Here is a 9,696-nt window from a genome sequence, read left to right as displayed (position 1 = left end):
GTTGGCAGGAGAAGAGGTTCGAATGGGAATGGCCTCACCGACCTTAGGCCAGCGAGTAAAATGTCTATGTTCGAGCTTCGCAATCTGCAGACAAGAGCATATGTTGAATCTGTGGAGTGGTGGTGGACAAGAGACGCTGACGCATAGCCATTCCATCGGAGACAAAACGTGATCCTAGGTTTGTTTCGTCAGTACAAACAGCACGCATCTGCTCAGCCCCCCCCCCCCCCCACATGCTACTAAATAAGAGATCTTTCAGAGCCCAAAGCGTACGTATGTTTCCCCATATCGAGTTTCATCAGTCTGTGGAGTAGAGATTGGATGACACAATTCGCGACGGAGCGAGGGGATAGGTTGCCGACAAGCATCAACAAGGCTTCTTGGACGATGTCCAGAAGTTCGAATGGCTGACCGATTTCACGGTCGATGATGAAGAACTGCCAAGAATCCACGACAATGGGGTCGTACATCGATGTTTTCCTCATTCGCAACTGGTTCTTGATGTCCTCCAGGGTCATAGTCTTGGTCCATGCTGCATAATGCAGACCTTCGCGTGTTGACGCAGATCGATAATGGTTGATGAAGATCTCAGGTTCTGTAGGGTGGACAATAGCTTCCGCATTGGTGCCCTCATAGACGACAAGGTGCAACCGATTTGTCTGTTTGCGTAACTCTTCCAAAGAAATACCGTGTAAATGGGTCACCCATCGCCATCTGTCCGCAGTGGTAATTTCGTGATTCGACATGGATGTAAGCTTTGGTTTCGTCTTTCAGTCTGAGACTTGATGTGTAAATGTAACGGGTTTGATACTCTACCAGTCAGACCAATAGCATCAACTCGCTGTTCTATGCTCACTGTGGTTAGATGCTCGCCTATTGCTCGCTTATATAGCTATCTTAGAGGTCCTCTGCATCTTTCAATAAACACAGTACATTTCTACAACTCGAACCTTAAGAGTAAATCTCCTTTGCTCGTTGGGACGAAACTAAGGTATACGCCAGTAGTGCACTCACTCAGTATACTCGTGGGATCAAATCAGTGTTCGTTGTACATACCAAGCATTAGGAGTTTGCATATGGTGGTATGGTCCTCGAAATTTGAGCAAATACTTGCGACGGTCCAGGGTGTCAGAAGGGTTGAGAACCAAAGATAGCTGCAGCTTGTCAGGTTTGAGATATTGCAACATAGAGGAAGCACATATAGTATATCTCAGACAGGCATGATCATGCGAAGACCCTCCGCGGAACTAGGGATGACGCTACCAAAGAAGGCGAATAGATTTGATATTGCCTCCAGCCAACGTCTGAGCACAGATTGCTACACGCAGGTACTGCACCGCCTGAGGTTGCCATGCATTCTCAAAATAGTCACAGTACATCGCAAGCTGGCTGGCCCCGCAGCCAGCGAGGAACTCGTCAATGCATCTCGACCTGCTCGCGTGCTCTAGCACTTCTGCTCCGCTATTGTTTAGAATCATGATACGAACCCAGGCTCGTAAAATCTCGACGCCAAGATTGACTTGATCACCATTGGGCGAGTCATTTCTGCGTGGTTTATCGTCAAGATCAGGAACGATACTGTAGAGACGGTTGATAGCGTCATTGCAAATATCGGGTTGAAACTGCTTGAAAACCTTGTTATTTCCATCGTCAAGCATACTCTGAAGTGAGCTCATGGGTATCCTGGTGCATAGCGGGGATTGGGTTACCAAGCTCTTTTCAAAATGTTCCGCGTCCTGGTATAGTGTGGCCAATCTAGGGGTCTGGCGTGGGGCGGCGATCTTTCATGCTCGACACTGCAGCGCGTTAGCAACAAGCCAATCCAAGAGCGTGTCTACCAGCACGCTGAACAGTATCGATAGCTGATTATTTGGCAGTAATATATGACAGTGACAATGTAGAGACTTAGTCATTAGGCACAACACATTTGCTAGGGAATATTGGCAGAACATACTCAAAAACGCATCTGCGAGTTGTCGGGTGTCAGTCTCGACCTTTGCAATCCATTTCGTGTAGTCTGGTGTATCCACTCCGCAGGTATGGAATCCCCCGCATAGACGGCGGCGCAGATTCATCGCCAACTGGAGTTGTACCTACCAATTCGTCACGGTTCTCAGCCTGACCAAATCAACTAAGTTTTATCAGTACTCCAATGCCTCCTCAAATAACCCTCTCAACTGTTCCCTCTGCTGCTCCAATTCAGTTTCCAGATGTGGCGCCAACATCAACACTCTCTGCTGAGGAATCGTGCCTTCCACCAATCCATCCACATGCTCCTTCCCAAAACCCAGTGCCTTCAATCCACGTGGCTGATCGCCCAATTTAACCAAAAAGTCCGCTAGCGCCTCACCAAGCACTTCACCAGCACTCTCTTTTTTCACGTTTGAGATGTCCACGCCGAACGCCTCAGCTGCAGCCAAATGCCTCTCTGGGTTCGACGCGCCGGTGAACTTGAACACTGCAGGTGCGGTAACGGCGACTGAGACGCCGTGAGGAATAATGGGGTGGTCGACTTCATACCCGGCGTGCTTGTAGCCTGGGTTCTGGCCTGAGATGGGATAGGACATGCCGTGGCACAGATGCACACCCGCATTTCCGAAGCCCACGCCGGCGAGTGTCGCGGCGAGTAGCATCTGGCTTTGTGCTTCGTGGTCTTCTGGGTCCTTGACGGCACGAGGTAGGTACTTGACTGTGTCGCGGAGAGCTTGCAGTGAGAAGATGTCGGAGATGGGATTCGCGCCTTGGTACGCAGGGCGTTGGATGGGGTTCTGTGGGCGTGGGGTACGCTCGTAGTAAGGGATCGCGGTCCATGACTCGAGGGAGTGACAGAGCACGTCGAGACCTGAAGAGGCGTGGACTGCGCTGGGCATAGTGCGAGTGTTTATGGGGTCGACTATGCCGAGTGTGGGCTTGAGGTTGCGGTGGGCGATTCCGGTTTTTGCGCGCTTGGAGACCAGATCGAAGATGGCAGTGCCTGTTGTTTCGGAGCCAGTTCCTGCAGTTGTGGGGACAGCGACGAGGGGAAAGAGCTTGGAGGGGATGGGAAGACCCTTGCCGAGGGGCGCGTTGACGAAGTCGAGAAAGTCGGCGTCTAAGGCATGTCAGTATGATTCGACTCAGTTCTGGAAGTCAAAACATGTCTTACCGGGAAATGTGGTGTACAGATTCATCAACTTCGCCGTATCAATCACACTTCCACCGCCCACCGCCAGAAACGCATCCGGCTTCCACGGTTTCGCAAACTCAATCGCCTCCTTGATACTACTATCCTTCGGCTCAACCCTCACTTTATCATACACCTCAAACTCTACACCCTCTCTCGTCAACCCCTCCACAACCTGCTTCATCGCATCCAACTTCCGTACATTCTGATCTGTAACAACCATGACGCGCTTCGAGCCCATGTTCTTGAAGTCCATGCCCACTTCTTTCGTACACCCGGGGCCGAAGCGTATACTGGAGGCAGCCATCTCGAAGGCATATTCTTTCTGCTGCGAGAAGTCGACGGGCGTTGCGAGGTGTCGGCGGGCTTGGTGGATGGTGGAGGGTGTTTGATTGTGGTAGTTGGGGTTGGCGTGGCAGGGACATGAGGATGGGTGTGTGAATTGGACGGTGCGGAGGAGGTTTACTACGCGGGCGGCGCGTGAGGGTGCTATGCGGATCGCCGTTGATAGCGTCATCGTGTCTTGATGGAGCTCAAGGGAATGCGGGGTGCTTATGAGGTGGAGCTTCGTATGAGGCCAATTGAAGGTCCCTCAGGTATCCTTTTGATCGTGCAACAGTATCTGAGCTTTAAGCTCTATGTGAAAGTCCTCTTTCCAAGAGATGTGCAAAGTGTAAGGGAGAATAGCTAGCTGAGTGATGATGCGGAGAAGCGCCCCGGCGTGTAACATCCGCGACCTCGGTCCAACTGACAGATCGCGCTATCCCAAAGCGGTATACCGAATTGTGGGAATGCCTCCAACTTCTAGCTTCAGTCTCTGATGATTAACCTTGATGATATTTCTACATGTCTCCGCATACGTCCCACACGGGAGAGCCGCACGGGTGTCCTGATGACAAGGATTGACAGCGGTCAAAGCAATACCAAGACAACTAAACCCCTTTGTGTGACCAGCAGTATCAGAAATCCGAACGTCGCTCGGCCCAATGCGACAGCCTGTTGACAAGATCGTAGTCGACTCGGAGTGGCATCGCTTTGGATCACGATTCTTCCGCTCTACTAGCAACACGTTCGGCGCGACGCTTATCGTGGTAGACTTCGAGTATCTCTTCTGTTCTTGGTAAAAAGATGGCATGGAACTCTCGGTTCGCACAGACGGATTTCGTCTTCCATGGCACCTGTTTTGAAATAGAACTGGACAGCAGAATGCAAGCAGCTATAATCCCGAACGCTATTGTGAGTGAGGGTGTCTTCGTCTCCCTTTTGACTGCGCTTCGTCACCCTCGTCAATGCCTTCGTACCGTTGCCCTCTCTCCTGCCTCCGCTCCTCACGCGATGGATCACACCGTAGCATCAATCAACGCAACTTGCACACGTGGCCCTCAACCAATAGATTGTCGTTTCTCAGCTACGCGATTGAGCCGCCTATTCCTTCCTGATCAACCACTTCAGCTCATCAGCTTGCTCCTCCGTGACAATCTTTTCGAACGTCTCCTTTGCCAAAAAGTCATGATCCGAGTACTCGAACCCCGGCACAACCGTCTGCAACACACGTCAGCTCAACTCAACCCCAGAACTTCCATCTTGCTCAACGCATCCCCCATAACGAAAACTCAGCAACATACCTCACTAATCAACAACTTACTCTCCCACTCATCTACCCCCTCCTCCGCTTCCAAAAAACTAGCCTTGTACTTCCCGCCCTCCACAACCCACACAACCTTCTCCCCCGCCTCAACATCCTTCCCCACAACAAAACTCTCCACCCTCTTCTTCTCGCCCTCCTCATCATCATGAATCAACACATACCGTCCCCTGCCTTGGATAAGCGTATGCACCGTCCTTCCCGCATTGCGATGGAAGTGACCCTGAGGTGAGTGCGGGGTGAGGAGGTAAAGGATTGATGTGGAGGCGTTGCGGACTGAATTGTCGCCGCTGAAAGGTTTGTCTGCTGTTGTTGCATACTCGTGATCCTGAAACGGGTTTGGTACTGTTCTTTGGTCGCGGTCGATTTCTGAGAAGTACCCGCCTTCGGGGTGTTTTATCATTTTGAGATTGTCGATTAGGGTCTGGGTTGAAATTGTTTCGTGGGGGATGGTGCCGGGTTCGAAGGTTGGTGAGAGGGGAGGGTTGGAGGGGGAGATTGAGGATGTCATGGTTGTTTGGATGCTGGCTGAGTATGAAGTTCGAGGAAGTAAAGATTGTGGAAATAGGGATGATGGTTGTGTGTGAAGCACGTGCGTGAGATGATGGAAATGTCGGTGTAAAGCTAAGTCATCTGCACGCTCAGTCATAGTAATGTGGGGTAAACTTGTCCGATAAGCAGCTCTTATCGACTGCTCTAGCGTGTTTTTGTCAGATGCACCTGTTACGGTGGAATGACTTGACGTTCGAGAAACAGAACGTTGCAGGATCCAGTACTACATTCCTATATGCAGGTACGCCCGGCTAAGTTCGTACTTTCCTACAACTACGCCACACCCACGCTATACTTGCAGTCCTACATCATCGACCGTACAGTTCATTTATCCCAATGCTCCTCTCTATACATCCGTATGCGCCCCGCTACATCCCTACTATACTCCTGGTATGAAAACAGAAGTAGATGGAAATCTTGTAATAGAAATTAGCGCACCAAATAGGAGAAGGAGGTTTGCTATAATACAGGAAAGGGAAAAGTGCGATCTGCGGACAGGATATCCATGCTGTCCGCTCCGCCGAGAAGGTACATTGATGCTCAACAAATGTGGCTAGATGAAGATGGCGTTGTCCCTGGGATGCCTACCACATGTCATCGTCTCCGCTCTTATCTGAGTCTGAATGGCCCTGTTGTCCCTGCCTCACAGGCTGCCCAAGATAGTTCGAGCTATTCGAAACGCTGTAACCTCCGCCGTTTATGCTGTGCTGGGAGTGATGGCTGTCACGAGGACTTTGGCCATACTTTTGCTGTTGCTGGTGATATCCGTTATGTTGCTGCTGCTGGGCGTTCTCCTGCTGATTGTGGGCGCTGGGCCATTCGCTCGACTTCTCAGGCTGCTCTTGTTGCTGCTGTTGCTGTTGGGTTAGTCAGCCTAGTTCACAGATCACGTGTCTGATTCCAGGCTTACCTGCTGCTGGTACCGCTGATACTGCGAAAACTCTTCAGGCTGCTGCTGCTGCTGCTGCTGCTGCTGTTGCACTTGTTGTTGTTGTTGTTGTTGTTGTTGCTGCTGCTGCTGTTGCTCCTTCTTTTGCTGAGCGACAGCTAGCTTGGCCTGTTTCGAGTTGCCGATCTGTATCTGCGGGTGCATCTGCTGTACCTTGGCGAGGTACGAGTACATGAAGTTACTGAGCAAGACTTGGGAGTAAAGTTCTCGGCGAGGGTTTGCGAGCTTGATATGAGCCATGCGGTAAATTGCACGTTCTTCGAGGATGGAGAATCGGGTCCAGTTGTAATCGATGTCGGGCTTGAGGATCCGTGGTGGAGGTTCGGGTGACAATCCACGTGAAGCGTTCTTCTTGTGGCTTGACTCTTTCTCGCCCTTCTTTTTACCACCACCAAAGATGGAGGATAGCAGACCTGGCTCCTTCTCTTTCTTGTCACCAGATGCTCTTCTGCTGCTCTCTTTCTTCCGCTCTTCTTCGAGCTTGACGCTTTCGCGGTCCAGCACGACGCTCTCTCGGCCGCGGTTGCCGCTTTGCATGGAGGATTGAAGCAAGTCCAATCTTGTGTCATCAGGCTTCTCTTGTGGCTTACTGAGCTTATTCTTGAATTTCTTGGCTGCTTCCTTCTCGCGCTCTTCTTTCTCCTTTTCCTTCTTGTCGTTGCCAACCAACCAGCCCCAACTTGTCTTCCTGGGTGCATCGTCTTTCTTGTCTTTCGACTTCTTGTCCTTCTTGTCGTCTGGAAGATTTGGAATGATTGACAGATTATCAACTCTCGTGCTGTGGTTGCCAGGGATGGGCGAGGGGTGTTGTGTCAGATCGTCAAGCGACTGCTGTGGCTTGATTGGAGAGCTTTGAGCAGCTTGAGCATGTTTGTTCTGCCGACTCGACGGAGATTGTCGTTGCTGCTGGTTTGGAGGATGAGGCTGGGCTTGGCTGCGAGGTCCATTCGGCTGCTGCTGCGGGTACTTTTGCGGGTACTGTTGAGGTTGTTGCTGAGGCTGCCTCTGTTGCTGTTGCTGTGGGTGTGGCTGAGGTGACTGCCGTGAAGTCGTACGCTCAGGAAGCTGATACTGCTGCTTTCGCTCTGGCTCCTTGGGCGGAGGGGTTTCGATGATATGAGGGACAGGTGATGCTAGTTGTGGCGCAGGTGCGTTGTATCCGGGCAAATGCGCGCTCGTCCGACCATTGGACGCTATCCTCGAGTGGAAGGCCTTCGGCTTCGGCCCTTGACGCTCTTCTTGTCCACGTCCAGCAGGATCCGGTCGTGTTTGAGGTTCAGCAGAACCAGGTCGTTGCTCCTCCTCGGTAGGTGACGTCCTCCTGTTCGGCCGTGAAAAGTTTGAAGGCTCGAAGGCGCCGTTGATAGGCTCTGACTGTACTCTGTTGAGTTGTGGCAGCTTGGGCAGCTCGGGTACGTCTGGATGAGTTGGTGATGTAGATGGAGAATCTTCTGTGTCTGTCTCGGCGCTGCGGCTGGCAAATCGTCTTGAAAGTGGCACTCGGCCCTGACTTCGCAAACTGCCTCGCCTGTATGTGGTGCGTGTAGATCGTTTCAGCGTGCCCATTCCACCTCCCATGCCACCTGGGATAATAGGTGCATCACCGTCTATCGACTCTGGAGTTGGGCTCCTGGACATGCTCATACGTCTAACAGTCGCCGCCGGGTCCTCTACAATGTGCTCCAGCTCCTGCAAGTTCGACAGCCCGCCATTTGGCTGGTTTCCTGAGCGTTTCCTTTCCAGACGCTCAGCACCGTCCTTGTAGCCAGAACCAGTGTCGATTTGTCGTGAAAGCATAGACTTCTTCCTGCGTAGTCCACCACCAGAATCCTGTCGCCCCATCCCTCCATCTGGCGATAACGAGGAGCTCAACTCACCAGATCGGCGTCTTATGGTGTGAACCTTCTCTTCGATAAACGTCTTGAACTCTTTGGGGGCCAGCTCAGGGTGCAGGCGAGCGGGTACCCAGAACGACTGCTGGTTGTCGTCGTCCGACAATGCTGGCGGAGATACTGGGCCCGAGCTGTAGGACTGAAACGAGGGCAGGTCGGGGTCGGCGTTGTGAACGTCCATAGACATCCGGCGGATTGCCTGCAGATTGCTGAGCTCCTGGGCGAGTCCGGCGGGACTCGACTCGTAGTCGAGGTCGTTGAGGGGAAACTGCTGCGAGGCGGTGTCGGAGGTGGTGCGTGACAGAGGTGGTGAGAGCTGGCCGTTGGGGCTGTTGCGGGCGCCCGGGGGAGACATGCCGCCGGCGCCGTTGGGGCTCGTGGACATCTGGGGCTTGCCGTCGAGATGCACCTGAGGGCGTAGGGGCGACTTTGCGGGCGGGGCCATGCCGGGGAAGGGATCGAAGGGGGTTTGGATGCTGTCGCTCAGGGAGTCGGGCAGGAAGCTGAGTGGCCGCGAGCTGCGCTTGGGGGAGTCGGCGTCGCTGTCTCCGCCATACAGATCGCCTATGGCCTCGGTGACGTGGTGGTTGTCATCGCTGATGGAGATGTGCGGGACATGGCCGCGGCGCATCTGGTACACTCGCTCGAGCTCTCGTGCTCGGTCCTGTGCCTGAGGGGTGGGCGGAGAGGAGGTCAGCTAGAGTGCGCCCAAGACGAGACGAGACAAGACAAGACAAGACAGCGACCGGGGACCGAGGAGATACAGCGGCAAAGGGGGGGTTGTGAAGCCGCGACAGCCAGCAGCGCCGACGTCTGTTTCACCGCCCGGCACGCTGCACGCCCACTGGCTGCGTGTTGGATGCGAGGGTTCTCTTCCTGGTACTCACCATTTTGGCTGCGCGAGGAATGTGGAGGCGCTCCGACTGCCACGGGGGGTGCCTGAGGGGAGCTGTGGGCGCACAGCGAGGGCATCAGCGAGCGAACGCCGAGGCGGAAGGCCGTGGAGGTGCTAGGCGGCGTGCAGGCGAGTGAAGAATAATCTAATAGGGGTCACCATCGCTGGCGGTGCAGAGGATGCGTGAGCGAACAACAAAGCGTGAGCCCTGCAGCCCTCATGTTGAAAGGTCCCAGCGTTTACTACCTAAGCCAGAAGTGTCCGCCCCGGAGCGCCTAGCCTCATCGTACACTTCACTACCAAAACATCCATCGGTGCCATGAACACTCGCTAAACATTTCTGCGAGGCTGAAAAGCCTACCCAGCCAAGACGCAAAAGTGCCATCTATCTATATCGTGCAGCATGTGGCGCCAGGTCACCGTCCTGAGCCTGTCTCTCGGCTATGTGCTGTGTCTTCACGCGTGGCCCGCAACTGATTGATGGTGTTAGCGCCTCCATCTATCCGCCATCGATGTAGCCAGCCGAAGCGCCAGCGTACCCCTGCAGAAAGACTACTCGCTCGTGCCTTTCACGAGTACATCGTACAGATCTGACATCAT

General features: G+C 53.3%; 3 protein-coding genes across 3 annotated transcripts; all 3 read right to left on the bottom strand.

The window, feature by feature from the left end:
- Positions 1 to 239: 239 nt before the first annotated feature.
- On the bottom strand, positions 240 to 746 carry BU25DRAFT_461119 (uncharacterized protein; the record flags this gene model as incomplete). Its single annotated transcript, XM_033710412.1, has 1 exon — positions 240 to 746. The coding sequence occupies one exon, from the start codon at positions 744 to 746 to the stop codon at positions 240 to 242; it is 507 nt and encodes a 168-aa protein (XP_033558791.1).
- Positions 747 to 1,986: 1,240 nt separating this feature from the next.
- Positions 1,987 to 3,825, bottom strand: BU25DRAFT_374013 (Dehydroquinate synthase-like protein). Its single transcript, XM_033704053.1, has 2 exons — positions 3,146 to 3,825; positions 1,987 to 3,091 (listed from the first exon to the last, which is right to left on the bottom strand). Exons 1-2 carry the CDS (start codon positions 3,678 to 3,680, stop codon positions 2,142 to 2,144), a joined length of 1,485 nt encoding a protein of 494 aa, XP_033558790.1. The 5' UTR covers positions 3,681 to 3,825; the 3' UTR covers positions 1,987 to 2,141.
- Positions 3,826 to 4,386: 561 nt separating this feature from the next.
- BU25DRAFT_493570 (uncharacterized protein) lies at positions 4,387 to 8,832 on the bottom strand (the record flags this gene model as incomplete). The annotated part of the gene is made up of 4 exons (XM_033711724.1): positions 4,387 to 4,705; positions 4,789 to 5,332; positions 5,949 to 6,217; positions 6,271 to 8,832. 4 exons carry the CDS (start codon positions 8,830 to 8,832, stop codon positions 4,589 to 4,591), a joined length of 3,492 nt encoding a protein of 1,163 aa, XP_033558789.1. The 3' UTR covers positions 4,387 to 4,588.
- Between the last annotated feature and the right edge of the window lie 864 nt (positions 8,833 to 9,696).

This window comes from Macroventuria anomochaeta, assembly GCF_010093625.1.
Source record: "Macroventuria anomochaeta strain CBS 525.71 unplaced genomic scaffold BU25scaffold_30, whole genome shotgun sequence".
Taxonomy (NCBI): Eukaryota; Fungi; Ascomycota; class Dothideomycetes; order Pleosporales; family Didymellaceae; genus Macroventuria; species Macroventuria anomochaeta.
This window is presented reverse-complemented; position numbering and strand designations above follow the sequence as displayed.